We start from the raw sequence: 18,157 nt of genomic DNA, 5'->3' as shown, positions 1-18,157 counted from the left end.
TGATGTCCTCACATAGTCTCTTTGCCTGGCTCCCAGTGGGCCAATGAAACAGGCCTCCCTGTGAGGCCTGTTAGCACGGATCAGGTGGTAATGTGGAGGGACAGATGAGCTTTAGCTGACAGATGGCAGGATGACCTGGAAAACCTGCCCCTTTTCTGGGATCAGGCAGCAGCTGACAGGTATTATTTCATAAAAAAAAGTCTAAAAGGAATCGCCAGGGTCTTCGCATTAATCTGAGGCTGCAACCAGCCATGTAACGTTTATGTCAGAACAAATCTGTCTCCATGCAGGAGACGGAAAGTGGTTTTTGATGAAGTTGTTCATAAATTTTAATATAATATGCCCGATGGTGTCAGATATAGTCTCATATCTCTTTTATATTTAAAGGCTCTAGTGAAACACAGAAATATTCAATCTTCAACAAGCTACTTTTAAATAACTAAAAAGTTAACCAAGGATACCTTTTGTGCATTTCCCCTTATTTTCAATAAGGAATTTGCATGTATAATCTTCCTGTTTTCAAATGAAAATGATTTCAATTGTAGAAAGCCCCTTCAAGCAGCTCGGCTGCTGGTGGAAAGGAGCAAAGCGCACTAAACCCCTTTGCAGAGTTGCTTTTGTAGAAATGAATGGTGACCCCCCTCCCAAATAAATACTGAAAGGAAATGCAGGAGGACAATTGCAAAACAATTAATTGACAATGAAGCATTTAAATCAAGAAACTGCTGTTTTATAACCTGAGTTTGTATGGGCAATCAAAGCATTTGTTTTGTCCTCCACAGCCTCTAAAAGTTTACCCACTGGTAGATAATGTGGATTTTTTTAAACGCTAGTTTTAGTTCAAAAACCTTTACCTAAAAGAGTAAAAAAGTGGGCATTTGTGTCGCATCCTTTCATATTATTGATAAAGTAGGTTAAATACAAGCATTGATGTGTAAATGAACTGAGACACAAACCTGTGCCAGAAAATAGCTTCTGTTGAAATTTGTTGGCACTGGCTAGAAAATCACATGGTCTTTGTGGTACTACCTGTGCTCAGTTTTTCTAGTTTATAGTCATTTCATGAAGAAATACCAGTTCAACTATCTCTAGGGGTACTTTTTTAAAAAGATGGGGGGGAAGAGACCTCACAGATAACAGATGTACAAGTGATGAATGTATTGCAGCTACAGAACTACCATCACACACATCATAATCACACTTCACCTGCCCATCTGGTGCAGACCTGTAGCTTGTAAGTAATATTCATGGGTATAAAGTGCTTTTTTTTACAAAAAGAGCAGCTGTTAATAAAAATACAGATTTGAAGAATGAATAAACAAGGGACAATAGCTTAATATCTAAACATTCAAAAATATTAATAGTATGTAAAAATAGTTGCTATGTGTTATTAAGCTTGCTTTATTGTATCCTGATATTGTTTGGAAACTGTCTTAGACAGGGATTTTTTTGTAGAAAAAGCCCAGCAGGAACTAATTGGCATATTAGGCCACACCCCCTGGCGGCACCATTGTTTTGTGCCGGGCTTTTTAGTAGAAAAAGCCCAGTAGGTGCTCATTTGTATATTGGGCCACACTCTGACACCAAGTCAGCCGGAACTGCGTTCCTATGCGTTCCTGCTCCAAAAAAAAAAAAAAAGCCCTGGTCTTAGAAGTCCTAGAAGGGGGCTGCTTTGCATTAATTAAAAAAAAAAGACAAATAACAAGCAAATAAATGAAATTACTGAGAAATATAGTATAATCACAAGTGGACAGAAACCAGATTTATTGATTTATGAAAGGTTTGTAGAATCTTTTGGGCTCAAGTGCCGTGTTCTACTGGAGAAGGTTTTCCTTCCAGACGTTTCGTTCTCAGCTGCGGAGAACATCCTCAGTGGCGTTGCAGCCGGAGCAGGCGCTCTGACCTTCTTGGCTGCTGTGCGTTGAGTGAGGCCAGGGCTGCTGGAGAGCTGCTATTTCTAGGCTGGAGGGGGTGTGATGAAAGGGCAATTGGTTTGCGGAAGTGCCCATTGTTTGGTGGGGCTTCCTGGAAGGGTAGTGATAAGGAAACTGGCTGTGGAATGTGACGATTGTTCTGTGTTAATTGCTGGGAGGGTTGGAAGAGGTGTGAAGATAAGGAAGATAGTTGTTGACTGTGCTGATTGTTCTGTGGATTTATGAAGGATATTTCAGAGTCCTATTGGAAGCGGCTTACAATTAAAACAGCATAACGACATAAAAACAAGCCATTAAAACATAGCATAATACAGAAATCCCCAATGTGGTGCCTCAGGGTGCCAGGGTACCTGTCGAGACATTTCCTAGTGACTCCCAAGTGAGTGGAGGCATGTTGGGCTCATGCCAAGCAGTGTTTCTAATTGACCAGCTCTTAACTGGCAGGCTGGATGGTCACGGAGAAGACAGTCATCCACTTATCATGGCCATTTAGGGCAGGGCTGTCAAACTCCCAGCCTGCAGGCCACACCCAGCCTTGTCCTCACCCTTTGAAGCTTCCAGGCTGCCAACAACATTCCCAGTTCCTTCTGCCTTGTCTTTGCCAGCTGCATCAAGAAGCAATTCTGGGCTTGCAAAGCTGCAATGAAAATACGGAATGAACTTTGCATTAAGGTCTCTGTGCCCAGATAGATAGTAAATAACTCTCTGTAGTTGTATGTGACGGATGTATAGTTGTTTCTGCTGCTCAGGAATATCTATGACAGCAAGGTGTTATGCCCCTATGTGCCCCTGCAAAAAACTGGGAAAATGATGTTTCTCATCATGTTTCACTCCCAGTTCTTTCATAGTAGATGTCCCCACCTTGTTTGACCCAGGAGTGGGCCAGAGTGAGGTCTGGAAGTGTACTGTACAACCAAGATGGAGTAGGACCAAATAAAATAGTTCTGGCAGCAAAAGGACAAATCTGTGCTGGCTGTTTTGGGAGGTGGTTCTAAGGTGTTTCCAGGCAATAGGATTTTCCCATCCAAAACAAAGAGGTATCTATTGTGGATCCCAAAAGAAAGGAGAAATCACTCCCTATCACAAACCACAACACCTTGACTCCTCCCTTCCTAAACCTGACACCTTAATTAATTGGCCATCCCCACAACTGGGTAGCCTTTTCTCTTCAGCAATCAAGGATCATTAGTGGATTGTTAAGCTCTCACTTTCCTAACCACATTCCTACAGAAACATTTGGTTCTTGCTTACACCCCAAATCCATCATCCTGGCTTCCTGAAACCCTTTGTGTGTCTCAGCAAAACACATCAACTCATCTTGGCACACATTGTCTCAGAACTTCATAATCCAATCTGACATTGTTCAAAGAACATTTTGACCACCTATGCCCCTAGGATACATTTGTACCTATTTAAAGACAGACTCTGGACATGCTCAGTATGTCTTGTCTTGCTAGAGACTTGTACTCCCATACTCTGTTTGGGCCACTTTCAATATTCTCAACCTCTGCTACATGGACTCCTGGATCTCATCTGGATTGATAGATATAATCCCCCTTGAAACCCCTCCTATAATGTCAAGCATGAGATTTCAAAATAACCAGTCCTTGGGTTTTGAAACAAAGTTAGGTTTATTGATCATCCATGTGGCTCATTCGAGCAGAAGATTGGAACTGATACTTTGTAATACTAGAGTACATGCTTTAAAATGGCACATCAAAGGTTCTATAAACAATTCTATATTCACGTGTGAAATTCACACTCTGGATTCCTTATCTATATTGCAGCTAGCGCATCCTGGGTTCAGGCCTGGCTAGGCCTGGGAACAAGTCCCAGGAGGTCTTATCTTCAAAGAGGACATTCCTGCATCTGTTAGTAAAAGCGAAAGAAGAAAGTTGGGGGCTGCTACTTTGATGTGCTCACATTTTAACTTTGGGTTAGTAACAGCTCTACAATCTGAATTCTATAATATAAAGGTAACAATTCTAAAATCTGGCTTCTTTAATATAGGTTGAATACACAATGCTTGACATATAATTCCTCTCACCCCTGTATTTCTGCAATTTATTCTGTGTTCTGTGTTTGGTTTTATGTGTGCATTTATTCTCTGTATGTGTGAATTATTTTATTATTTTCCTATTATTAAAGCAACTTCTTTTGGTTAAGCAAAAATGTGATTAATTCTGAGAGTTCTCTAAGGAACAATTCTGGTCGACAATTGGTGTCAAGGCCCCCATAAGAGATAATAACAGCTAATATTTCCCCAAAATATTAGGGTCCCCCAATTCTGATAACAAAGTGGCAACCCAAAATTGCTTGCCCTCATGCCCCTTGTAGGGATGTCAAGAAAATTCTGTTTCAAAAGAGCTGGGAATTCCTCCCTGCAGCAATTAGAATAGGTACAAAGAATGGCTGAACTGCCTCTTCTCCTTCAAAGTCATCAGGGTATGCTGGGGAAATGGGGCTTGGGGCAAGATGTTAGCTCTGAGGCCAGGGGCAGGGGATCCTTCACCCCCAGATCCAGGGCTTTTTTGTAGAAAAAGCTCAGCATGAACTCATTAGCATATGAGGCCATGCCCCTGACATCACCATCATTTGCATTATAGGCCACAGCCCTGATGACAAAAGTAATACAATATGCAACTAAAATTCTCAAAGCAGCACATCTTCTTGAGGAACAGGTGTTGGTGCTTTGCATAGTGATTTAGCTCTTGAGATTAACTAGACACTCTTCAGTCTCACCTCAGCTTGGAATCATTGATTAGAGTTAAAGGATAACAGCCTAATACCTCCCTGCTTTAACACTGGCCAACCATGCAGGATTGGTGTTTAAAAGGCAATTTTAAAAAATCAGATAGAGTTAAAGGATAACAGCCTCATTTCTCTCTCCCCGCCCCTCATTTAACACTGTTCAACCATGCAGGATTCTTGTTTAAAAAAGCAAAAATAAATAAATAAATAACAATCGGATAGTCATACAGATGGGATAGGCAGCAACTGCAGAAAACTGCAGCCGCCAAGGCACAAGAAAGGCATGCAGAGAACACAGGCATAAGAAAATCAAACTGAAGACTCTCCTGTGCAGCCCCCCCCCCCCCATGCCCTTGGTGGCTCGGACTAAGTTCCTGCTTTTCCTGCCTGGCAGAAAGTGCCTGGGTTCTGAACTGAGCAAGGGAGAAGGAGAAGGAAGCTAGAGAAAAGGGGCTTTGGGGATGGGAGGACTCTGGTACAGGTCAGTTCGAGATTCATACTACTGCCCCAAGAAGGAGACTGCTGCATGTTGGGCTTGGCCCTTCCCTGACCTGGGAGCTTCCCCATGCTTGGCTCTTCCCTGACCCACTGGCAGGACAACGCCACCTCACCTGGAGGAACGGGTCCTGTTCAACAACTGCACATTGCAGGACCGGATCTGGGGGGGGGGGGGCAGAGGGGGGTACTTGTCCCAGGCGCCGATTGGGGGGAGCGCCAAATTAGGTGTGGAGACCATTGTATTCTATGGGACCATAAGATAGAATGGCCCATAAGGGGGCATCATTTTTTAACCCCCCCCCCCCAAAAAAAATGTAGATCCTGTCCTGGCACATTACCACACTGGGCTCTGGCTGGGGCAGCAAAGTACACTGCAAGCCATTCGCTCTCTTGGCTGTCTCCCCCGCCTGTTCACCCGGCACTCTAACCTGCCCACTCGCCTGCCTGCTGGGCTCTCCTGCCTGGCTCTCTTATCCGCCTGCTTGTCCAGCTATCTCACCAGCTCTCTCACCTGCCCACTTGCCAAATGCCCGGTTTTTACCTTCAGCTCTGTTGCAAGCCCAAACAAGGTGGCCTCAGCAGGAGAAGGGAAAGGACTCAAGGCCTCCACACACTGGGTACTCTGACCACATGCATTTCCACAGCGAGAGCCAGCACAGCAGAACCAGCAATGGCAGTCAGCCCCAGGCAACACAGATACTTCCAATCAGCAACAATCACCTGATGTATTCAGCTACATTCAGCTACAGCCCAGTCAAAACAGACAAATAGAAATAGCAGTTACTCACTCTGCAGCTAGCACACACCCCCTCAAACTCTCTCCTTCCACACAGTAGCCTCAGCTAATTTCCCCCAGCAGTGAAGAAAAGGCAAACACTCAGCCCTTCAAAAGCTCCCTTTCCTGCTCTCTCTCAGAGCCAACTGACTGTGCAAACTGTATGGATCTCATTTCTATGGCAAAAATGCATACTCTTCTAATTATCTACTATACTGTATCAAAGGGAATTGATAGCTTGAATTCACCGAACTTCATCTTGCTTAGATTTTAGCAGTGCCATGTCATGTCATGTCAACATATGCATATTTTGTTGCCAATTAATCTGGCAATTTAGCAGGTTCAGTGACGTTTATTTCATTTTACCAATGAAATGCAGCTGACAGCCTCTTGTCTTCAAATCAATAATGAAAAAGTAAAACACATCTACTTTACGGAGCCGTATATGTTATGCCAAACAATAAACCAGGCCGAAATAAACCGAAAAGTGTTATGGAAGAACCAGAAAACAGGAAGTGAAAAGTACAAGAACTCAGTAAAACTGCCAAATTTTTATTCAGGGCGGGGGTTAATTTCTTTTTAAGGGTGGTGTTGGCTAAATAAAGTTACCTCTTCTGATCTTAAACAACAACAAAAAAACCCAACCCTGTGCCAGTGAATGCTAAGTTGGGGCAGAAGGCAGTGGTTATTAAATAGTGAGAGGCAGTGGCAAACCAGGGCGGGGGTGTGGTTTGTCCAGAGGGCAGCTTGAGGTTGGCCCTTGAAGGGAGGCCTTTCAAGTTAGTGTTATGCTGCATCCAGTCACATGTCTTTCATTTTGTTTTCAACATGCAGTTCTGGCTGCAGCCACTTGGGGCTCAGCATAGCAAAATGCAATTCTAGGATCGACTAAACTTTCCGTTCTTCCTAAAACTGAAGCAAACTTGCTTAACAAAGCCAGCACTTTGATAGCTGCTACAGTAATTGCAGGCAATTTTCTCCAATAGTCTAGCCCAGGGGTGACCAAACTTGCTTAAGGTAAGAGCCATATAGAATATACATCAGATGTTTGAGAACCACAAGACAGGAAGAAAGGAAGATGGGGAGCGAGAGATGGAAAGAAAGCAACTTTAAATGCGTTCTCCAAGCCACCAACTGGCTTGGCTTGGAGAAGAGATTTAAAGAGAAAATGCCTTCTCCAAGATGGAAGATGGGGTCGTGGGGGCCATGCCATTTGTGTGAAAAAACTGTGTGTGGCTCCTGAGCCGCATTTTGGCCACCCCTGGGTTAGCCTTTCTCTCTTCCTTTCCTTGCACCCTGCTCAGCCAGATCTTGAAAAACAGTAGAGCGCTGCAGCAAAATAAAGCAACCTTTCCCTCTCTTAATTTCCTTCTCTCTTTTCTACACTTTTCTGATTCATTTCTGTTCCCTTTCATCTAATTTTTCTGTGTCCCTTCTCCTTTATTTTCACTTTTCAGTTTCAAGACCTTCTTATTCCTGTTCTGCTTGATGACAGAATGCATTTAAGAGTAGTATAGTAGAAAACCTTTAATATTATGAACAAAAGGCACTGGGTTTGTTGGGCACTGTACATTATACTGGTTCTGCTGGGCTTCTAACCCCCCACCTGTTTCTTGGACTGTGATTTTGTGCTTGATACCAGTCCTGTTGAGCTGGCATTGCACTGGGTTCTGCTAGGCACTCTTCCAGGGCTTTTTTTGAGCAGAAACACACAGGAATGCAGTTCCGGCTGGCTTGGTGTTCAGGGGTGTGGCCTAATATGCAAATAAGCTCCTGCTGGGTTTTTCGTACAAAAAGCCCTGCGTGAAACTATCATGATGTTGGGGTGTGTGGCCTAATATGCAAATGAGTTCCTCCTGGGCCTTTTCTACACCCCCCACCTGTGATTGCACTGGTACTGCTGGGTACTCTGTAAACTGGTGCTTGTAAAAATGCCCCACCCAACTTTTTCATAGATTTTCTAGTTTCACTCTTGAAAGCTTATTTCCTGGAACTCTTTTTCGGTCTCTAAGGTGCATTCATTGTATTATTATTACTGAAAATAATTTTGTTGTATAGAGGAGGGGGAGTGTTAACAATGATCCGCTCCAGGCATTGAAAATGCTAGGTGTGCCACTGACCCACAGGGCTGCCAGAAATCAGCTGTGACTTGACAATAACAACAACAAAAACAGAGGAGGGGGTGTTAAAAAACCCCATCTTCCCCAGGCATCAACTAGGATAGGTATGCCACTGGTGAGAGGAATGATTCGAGTAAATGACTCAAGGGTAACTTCCCGGGGTAAATATTACTTCATACATACAGCAACTGAGGGTTGGGATTGCAAGCAGATTGCGTAATGAGTCCTGCTCAGCATACAGAGTTAAAAGGCAGTTATGCAGATTGTGGCTCATACTCCACATCACAATTCTGAGTCAGACGGTTGCATGGTGTTTTTGTGCCAGAGAACTCTCATGAATGACAACACAAGCGATGCTTATAAGGCAGTGTATCTGGCACATACACACTCACCCCCTCTGTAACGCATAGGAAACTTCTATCCTACTAGATGACTTTTGCTAAAGTGCTGGTCAGGGGAATCCGTATCAGATGAGGTGCTCTACGCTTTTCTGTCTTGTTTACCTCTTATGTTTAGAAATTTTGTGCCATCCCAAATCAAACCTACTTTATTTATTCAGTAGCTACAAAAAAAAAATGTAGCCCTGTATGTCATAATTTGGGGGGGGGGGTGTCTTTTCAACTTCCACGTAGAGGCTTCGGCCATCTGACATTCCTGAAGTTACTGAGCGAACAGCAAAGCTGGACACCACTGAAGGAAGCAGATGGGGTGTACATTTCCAACATGCACCATCTGCATGTGTTCTCCCTCACCTCCCACTTCATAAAGTTCTTAGAGCGCATTCTAGCAGCAAAGGTCAACTTGCAGCAGAAGGGTAAACAAAACCCAAGCCTTCAAACTGTAAGATAAAGAACTGTAGATCTGCTGAGAAAATGAGATTTTATTATTTCCCCCATCACTCAAAGTTTGTAACTGCCTATACATGGGAAATGCCAGTTAGTGGAAATCGCTATCAATCTAGAAAGGCTTCTTTCTGAAGAAACCTACTCCCTTCATATCCTAACCACTTATGAAACACTAGGACGCTTGATGATTGTAATCTCATCATGAACAAATCCAAATAACCAAAACTTTCATGTTAAAGAGAGCAAGATTGCAAATTATATGTTTATCAAGCAGAGATGTTAACCAGCTATTAACATAAGAACATAAGAGAAGCTGTAGCGTCTTGTGCTGAAATAAAGCACCGCACGGCCATGCAGCAGAGGCGACCAGGGGAAGTCGCCCAGCGCAGTGCGCGAAAGGACCCCGCCAATCACGATCTGTGGCGGGAAGTTTGACTGGCCAGGATTGGACTGGCCAGTTAGTGGGCTGTTCCGGGATAAAGTGTATATAAAGCGGGTCCCGGCCCGCGTTGCCCACTCCTGTGATGTACTATCCAATAAAGCATGTTGCCTTCAGCATGTCTCGGCTCTGAGTACATTACAGAAGCCATGTTGGATCAGGCCAATGGCCCATCCAATACAACACTCTGTGTCACACAGTGGCCAAAAAAATTAGATCCCATCAGGTTGACTCTTGAAAGATCTCAAAAATGTCACAGAGCTTCCCAGCTTTCAAGGGATTCCCCATTCATTTCCTTGGGCAAAGCAGCTTCACAAATGCATGGAAATGGACAAATATAACTACTAGGGAATCCCTGATATGAGCTTTTCATATGCATTAGAATGGATTTTGGATTGCAGTTAACTATATGCTTGAGACTTAGGGCAAACTTTGAGGGAATGTGGAGTTTTAGTGGTCAGCTCTAAGTTAATTTCAGACTTCACAGTTTCTTATCCCTGTGCTTAGACGAAAATTTGATTCTCCTGCCCATTCCTATTGCCAGTCAAATTCTTCTCAGCCTACAGAGCTTGTATTTGTAGGGCAGAACAATCTTAGTCAAACTATTTGACTTCTGATTGAAGGTGTGGAGAAAAGGATCAAGAAACATCTATCTAACAAAATTTGCATGATTTGTTCTGTTTGCAGTGAAATTGGGGGGAAATGCTTAAAAGTATGCAGAACTGAGGTTTCAAGCATAACTGCTTTGATTCAGTTATCTTATCTTAATGGCTTTCAACTTTATTTTATGATTCCAACATGTTGGAAATATGTATCTGTTTTGTATGTCCTTTGCAATGTTCTAAAGTTCTAGGCATTATAGGGTTAACACTGTGCCTGATTCCCTATTGTTTGCATGACCTGGGAAGAAGACACTGACTGCTGTCAATCAAGGTCTAGAAGCGGGAAAACCTGCTTTGTTTGTTTGGTCAGTTAGTCAGGTGACTTCCTTTGTTCAGGCAGAGAGGTCAAGAAGAAGGGGGAATTAGCCTCCATTAAGCACATGATCTTCTAGTGTGAGGATGTTGTTCTATAGTGTTTGTTATTTTCACTTCCCAGTACCCTTTTCCCTGTAGAAATAAATATATTTTTGCTTTTTCATGTTAAATGCCTCTCAATGATATTTGATCCAGTGACCCATCGCACTGTTTGAGATAAAGAAATAGAATTTCAAACAGAATTCCCTAATTGATAGCAGAGCAGATGGTTCTTGGTTTTTGCCCTCAAGCTGGTAGTTTATAGCATGGACTGTTTTTTGAACTCTAAATGATTTTTCTTAATCTGGATCACCTTTGAGAGCATTTGAAAGCAATAGGCAAAAAGCTGCTATGCTGTGCAGACAAGCCTCAATTTTAAAATGATGCCTTTTTTCTCTCTGGCCATTACTGAGAGCATTCTGACTTAAATAAGCTTTGAATTCAGATTGTTTCGATCTGGAGATGCTGCTACTTTTGTCTAAAAGCCTCAGATGTGTTAGAAAGGAAATTTTGGAGCTTTTTAACCCTTTTTCTGTGGATTACGTCAGAGACCTTGGAAAAGCCTTGTTGCAACCACGCGTGCACATTCAGCCGCCTTTTCTCTCCAGTGAGGAAGGAAGAATCTTTAACCCTGTCCTGCCTGATTGCTGTGAAAAATGTCGAACCCAGAGAGAGGAGCCACTGGATCTTCTGTTTCCACATCTTCAGGAACAGCCACTGCAAATCTTGGTTTTGGTTCTGTGAGTAACCTACCAGAGATAGGATTTAGTACCCTGAAGTTAACTAAGAATAATTTCTCATTTTGGCTCTCATTCCTAATGCAAAGACTTGAGATTTATGTTGCTGAAAGAGTTTTGTCTGAAAATTCCCCTGAGAATGAGCAAGAAAAATCAAATTTTAAATGGCTAGATGGTTTTGCAAAAACTCATTTTAGAATCTCTTGAGCCATATGAAATTCCTGAATTGCATCATCTTAAAACTGCAAAAGAAATACTTGAATGCCTTAAATATAAATATAACAAAACTCCCATAAACACTATTCATGATTTAAAGGGCGAAATATTTGGTTTTCAAGTGCAAGAAGGGGAGAATGTGACTAAATGTCTGAAGGAACTTATGTGCATGCAATCCAGACTACAGGCGCTTGGTGAGGCTATTGCATTAAGAGACTTAATCTTTATATTGAAAGCTCTACCCAGTACTTACAAGCCAATTAAGATGATTTTGAGACTGCAAAAGGATTTGAGTCTGGAAGGCCTGTTAAATGCTATCGAGGAGGAAGCAGCCTCCAGATATGGGGACAAGGACACTGAACGAAGGAATGTTAAAGCATATGTTTCAAATGAGGGAACATGGGCACCATCTCATGGCCATAGAAATAATAGCAGCTGGAAATTTTTAAACCAGAAATTTTCCAAGCCACATGGCCCAGGTGGGAACAAAGAAAAGAACAGAGAAAGTACCGTGCATGTTAATAATGTGGATTTTATTGGTGAAAGAGGAAGATTTCTGATTGATAGTGGATCTTCTATGCATATTTGTCAATATAAAGGCATGTTTTCAGAGTTGGATGAAAGTCAGAGACCTGAAATGATAGGTGCCAACCAGAAACCCTTACAAATTTATGGTGTGGGTGAGATCAAAATGAAATTGCTTTCCACAGATGGAGATTTAATGCCAGCAAGACTAAAAAATGTAGCTTATGCACCTGAATCAATTGAGAATTTACTTTCAAGCCAAGTGCATGTAAGAAATAATTATGCTGTATATCTTGATAAAGATGATGGTGAAATTATTCAGAAGAATTCTGGAATTAGTTTTAAACTGGATGAAAGAAATGGAGCTCATTATATTATGGACTTAAGTGAAAGGCCAGATGCTGTTGATGTTGTGGAAAAGACTGTTTGCCAGACTGAAGGCAGAAAGTGTGACCATAGGAGATGTGTTTATGCTTGGCATGTAAAGAACATACTAACATAAGAGAAGCCATGTTGGATCAGGCCAATGGCCCATCCAGTCCAACACTCTGTGTCACACAGTGGCAAAAAAATTTTATACATACACACACACTGTGGCTAATAGCCACTGATGGACGTCTGCTCCATATTTTTATCTAAACCCCTCTTGAAGGTGGCTATGCTTGTGGCCGCCACCACCTCCTGTGGCAGTGAATTCCACATGTTAATCACCCTCTTGGTGAAGAAGTTAGGGTGAAGTTAGCACACAGAAGCATACAGAGTGTTGAGAAGTTGCTAAAGGATTGTGGACTTGATGGTGTGCATTGTGATACATCCAAGGAAAGATGTGATGTTTGTCTGAGAGAAAAAGGAACTGCACTTTGCTTCAGTGGAAAAAGCAGTGTGCATAATGAAAGGTTTTTGGAAACAATATTCAGAGATGTTGTTGGACCTATAAAGGCTTCGATTGGGAGAAATAAATTTTTCTCAGTATTCACAGAGACAAAGACAAAATATAGCATTGTCTATGTGCTCAAATCAAAAGATGAGACTCTTGATAAATTTAAAGAATATGTTGCTATGGTTAAAAACAGATCTGGGCGTGCACCTCAAAGCTTGCTGACAGATGGAGGTGGCGAATATTGCAGTACTGAGTTTAAGAAGTTTCTGAAAGCAGAAGGAATTGAACACAAAGTGATAGTCCTATACACTCCACAGCAGAATGGGAGTGCAGAAAGACTTAATCATGTGTTACAGGAAATGACCAGAGCAATGCTCATGCATTCTGTATTACCTAAAGGCCTATGGGCTGAAGCTGTAAATACAGCAGTGTATATCCACAATAGAATACCTTCAAAAGTAACATGAATTACTCTTTTCCAGGCTTGGTTTGGTAAGAAGCCAGGACTTAAGCATATTAAAACTTTTGGAGCAAAAGCCTATGCATATGTTCCTAGAGAAAATAGAGGGACGCTTGATGCAACGACTGAGATTGGATATCCCTCAGTGGGAAAAGGCTACAGAGTCAATGATCCAAAGCTGAATAAGACCAAACATTGTAATGTTGTATTTGTGGATGACAGTAGTTTGCCTAGAGCACCCTGTGTACCTGAATCTGATCCTGAGGTTACTGATGATGCTTCTGAAGATTGGTGTACCTGGCTACCTGTAGTGACCACCGGTGAACTGGCAGGTCTACCTTCTGAAAACTCTACTGAACCAGAAGGGGAAATGGGGACTGCACCGCAGGGAGTGACTGAACCTCCACTCATTTTAAGACGATCAGAAAGGAGCACAAAAGGGCAACCACCACAGAAATATGGATACTGTGACACTGTGAGATCTATAGAGACTGTGAAACCTAAAGAGGAACCCAAGAACTGGAAACAAGTGTGTGATTTACCTAATGAAGAAAAGGAGAAATGGATTCAAGCAATGGAACAAGAGATACTATCCATTTATGAAAAAGATGTATGGACTCTTACAAAGCTACCTGCAGGAAGAAAGCCTGTTGGATGCAAATGGGTCTACAAAATAAAATACAAAGATGATGGAACTATAGACTTGTACAAAGCAAGGCTAGTAGCCAAAGGCTATGCACAAAAATTTGGAACTGATTATTCAGAGACTTTTGCACCAGTTATCAATAGTGCTACACTTAAAACACTACTGAGTGTGGCATCATCTAGAAATATGCTTGTAGAGTTATCAGAGGAAATCTATATGGAAATACCTGAAGGTTTTCAAGTCATTAGGCACTGAAAAGGAGTGTTGGAAATATATATCTGTTCTGTATGTCCTTTGCAATGTTCTAAAGTTCAAGTCATTAAAAGGCTAACACTGTGCCTAATTCCCAATTGTCAGCATGACCTGGGAAGAAGATACTGACTGCTGCCAATCAAGGTCTAGAAGCGGGAAAACCTGTTTTGTTTGTTTGGTCAGTTAGTCAGGTGACTTCCTTTGTTCAGGCAGAGAGGTCAAGGAGAAGGAGGAAGTAGACTCCATTAAGCACATGATCTAGAAGAAGATATTGGATTTATACCCCACCCTAGACTCTGAATCTCAGAGCAGCCTACAATCTCCTTTAGCTCCCACCCCCCACAATAGACACCATGTGAGGTAGGTGGGGCTGAGAAAGCTTGCCCAGAAGCTGCCCTTTCAAGGATAGCTCTGAGATCGCTATGGCTGACCCAAGACCATTCCAGCAGCTGCAAGTGGAGGAGTGGGAATCAAAACTGGTTCTCTCAGATAAGAGTCTGTGCACTCAGGGCCGAAACATGGGAGCAGGCCAAGTAGGTGGCAGCCTCGAGCACCACTTAGCCTAGGGGCACCAGGAGGCGCCCCCTCTCCTCACGGGCCACCACTGCATTCCTGACCTCACCGAGGCTGCTGAAGCCTCAGCGATGTTGAGGAGGCGTGTCAGCGAGCACCGGGATGCAACAGCAGCCTCAGTCAGCCTCAGCTGCAGCAGAAGCTCAAGAACAGGCGGCCGGGGGGGGTGTGTGGCTGGTAGCCCCCTCCCTCCTGAGCTGCTGGCAACCAAGCAGGGCTGCAAGTTGAGTCCAGTTTGGCAGAGAAGCCCCACTCCTCGCTGCCACTCTCTGGCCAACCCCCCTGTGCTCCGCCGCTCACCCAGCAGTACCATCAGTCCCAGCAGCACCAAGGGCAGAGGCTCCATCCTGCCGATTCCCCATGGGGTGCGGGCTGAGCCCTCAGGTGGACAGCACAGGCAGGAGAGCCCCCTCCATCCCTCCCACCCAGCCCCAGCCCCTCTGGGCTTGGCCAGGTGGCTGACTGCCCTGCTGAAGGAGCAGTTTATTTAACTGAGTATGTGTTTATAGATATGCTTGCATGAAAGAGAGCCAGAAGGTAAGGAAGGGAACAAGAATATGTTTTAAAAGCCATGGAAGTGTGTGCTATTTTCTGAAGATTCACACTTGAGTTTCATGTTCAGTGCCAGTGGTCAATTTTATCTGTGAATCTTCCTGTAAGCATTACATTGGATCTAAAAAACTCACCCTTTTTCAATGATTGACCATTGCAAAGAAGCCATTGAGAAGTGTAAGAACAAGTTTAGAGCATCCTTTAGAGGCCCCTGAAAGATGCCTGCAGCACCATAACTTAAAAATCAAGGGGGAAATATTTTTGAATAACTGTCTTTCTTGATCCGTTTCTTCTCAGCATCATTGAACATCTCCATCTCCCTTCTCCCTTCCTCCTTATTCTTCCACATTAAAAAAGAAAGCAGATAAAGACTAATTGTTTTGTATAGTAAGAATTTTCACGTAGAGCAGGATTATTCCTCACCACTAGCTTAAGTCTGAAATTGGATTTCCTTTTTTTCCCGCTTTAGCATGTAGAACAACTTGACACAATAGAAAAGTAAAATGCAAACTGTAATGTACCGAGCCGGGAGACGTGTGTAGGGCAACATACTTTATTGCAGGTACATCACACGAGAGAGAGGGAACACGCGGGCCGGGTCCCGCTTATGTACATCAGCCGGGACAACCTCCCAGGCCGGCCAGTCCAATCCTGGCCAGTTAAACTTCCTGCCACTGATGGTGATAGGCGGGTGCTTGTGCGCTGCGCGGAGTCGCCTGGGGCATCCCCAGTCGCCTCCTAGCCACGCTGGGAGAAGACTAACGCCTTTGCGTAATAACGTAACAACGTAATAGTGTATTGTTGCCATCAGGCTATCGCCATACACTACACAAACTAAGGAGACAGTAGCCAGTGCCGCCCTTAGTCTCATGGGACACTCCAAATCGCTAAAAGCCATCAACACTGCCTGGTGTAAAGATAGCAAGGGGGCCCCTCGTCTCTTGCCCCAGGATGCTTGCCTGAGAAGGAGATAGGGAAGCCTCAGAGGGTTGTTGTTCAGATCAAAGAGGAGGAGAAGAATGAGGAGAATGATGTAAGCTGCTTTGGTCCCCCCCTCCCATGAAGAAAGACTATGTAGAGGCTGCAGGTTTGCTACCTCCAGGTTAGGGAATTCCGGCAGATTTAAGGGGTGGGGCCTAGAGAGGGTGGGGTTTGAGGAGGAATGGGATCTCAGACAGGTGCAATGTCATTTCCTCTTGGGGAACCCTGGTGCCAATTTCCAGATGAGGACTGGAGATCACTCAGAATTATAATTGCTCTCCAGATGGCAGAGATCAGCACCCCTTGAGGTGTGTGTGTGTGGGGTGTGTGTGTGTGAATGCCTTCACTTGGGTGGGCAGAAAGACAGCAAGGGGGGCAGTGACCCAGAGCCACTTTCTACAGCCCATTGGATTTTTCTTCACAATGGGCCTTACTCCTAATGTGTGTGTAAAACATAAATAAAGATACTTCACACCTTTCAGTGTTCCTCTGTTTAGAGATGGCTCAAGGAACGAGTCTGCTGAGACTGCTCAGTCTGCACTGATGCCCAGAAAAGTAATCTTCCTTCCTCACCTTCCATAACTCTAAGCACAGAACATAAGAACATAAGAGAAGCCATGTTGGATTAGGCCAATGGCCTACCCAGTCCAATACTCTGTGTCACACAGTGGCCAAAAAAACCAGGTGCCATCAGAAGGTCCATCGGTGGGGCCAGGACACTAGAAGTCCTCACACTGTTGCCCCTCCCAAGCACCAAGAATACAGAGCATCACTTGCCCTAGACAGAGAGTTCCAACAATATGCAGTAGCTAGTAGCCACTGATGGACCTCTGCTCTATATGTTTATCCAATCCCCTCTTGAAGCTGGCTATACTTGTAGCCGCCATCACCTCCTATGGTAGTGAATTGTGTGCGTCCTGTAGCGGTTCCTGAATACTCACAAGATTCCATCCTCCATTCCTCTTTTTGTGAGTTTGACCACCTTTAGGAAAGTTCTTATATTCTCAGTGTGCATGAACACATTTTATAATGTTCAACAATTATTTGTATGAATTTTGAACTAAAATGGAGCCTGGTAGCTAACAGTTTTCTGTATAGTTTAACTTGCAGCACATAGACTGTTGTCTGTAGACCAGAGTCCTTTTTAGATGTTTGATTTTGCCATTGTGACAATGTGTAATATGCATGTGTGCTCCCCACAATCCTCCCTATATCTCCCCAATATGAGAAATTACCATTTTCTGGGAAAAGGGGCAGCATGCATACAACTTTGACACATGGAAACTGTTTTTTTTTAAGGTCCATGTTTGCATGTTGTCAAGAAACTGATCTGAACAACAACCCTGTGAGGCTTCCCTATCTCCTTCTCAGGCAACCATCCTGGGGCAAGAAGTGAGTGCCCCCCCCTTGCTATCTTTACACCCCCCCCCCAAATGAAGGCATTCACTCTCCCTCTCACCTCAAGGAGAGCTGACGTCTGTCATCTGGAGAACAGTTGTAATTCTGAGTAATCTTCAGCCCTCACCTGGAGATTGGCAACAGTGGTTCCCTGGGAGGAAATGGCTGGTAGCATCAAGGCACCCAGAGGTTGCTGCCAGGTCTAGGGTAGCCAACCTCCAGATGGAGCCTGAAGGTCTCCTGAGATCACAACTGAACTACAGACAACATCATCTCTCCCCCCATCCTGGAGAAAATCACCGCTTTGGAGGGTGGATTGTATGCCATTCTGTTTACCTAAGGCCTCTCCCTTTACTGACCAACAGCCTGTGTTGCTTAGCAATAGCCTCTGGGTAGCACTTTCCAGATAGCAGGAGACATTCCCTGCAGGGCCATGCCTCTCTGGCTATTTTTGCGGCCTTTGGAAGCTGAGTGTGCTGAGAGGCCCTTTCTGAGGCCGTTTGACAGAGAAGACATACAGGAGATATGGCTTTCTCTGAGGGAAGACGGCTTCTGGCAG

At 43.8% G+C, this 18,157-nt stretch overlaps 1 protein-coding gene across 1 annotated transcript in view; it reads right to left on the bottom strand.

Annotated features, from left to right (window-relative positions):
- ARHGAP15 (Rho GTPase activating protein 15) overlaps window positions 1-18,157 on the bottom strand; it is an 884,620-nt gene that overhangs the window by 469,444 nt on the left and 397,019 nt on the right. Inside the window, 1 exon segment of the mRNA XM_060257451.1 lies at window positions 136-144. Coding sequence (XP_060113434.1) covers window positions 136-144 — 9 coding nt within the window.

The sequence above is a fragment of the Heteronotia binoei genome, chromosome 16 (assembly GCF_032191835.1).
Source record: "Heteronotia binoei isolate CCM8104 ecotype False Entrance Well chromosome 16, APGP_CSIRO_Hbin_v1, whole genome shotgun sequence".
Classification (NCBI taxonomy): domain Eukaryota; kingdom Metazoa; phylum Chordata; class Lepidosauria; order Squamata; family Gekkonidae; genus Heteronotia; species Heteronotia binoei.
The sequence above is the reverse complement of the archived record's forward strand: the minus strand, read 5'-3'. Positions and strand labels throughout refer to the sequence as shown.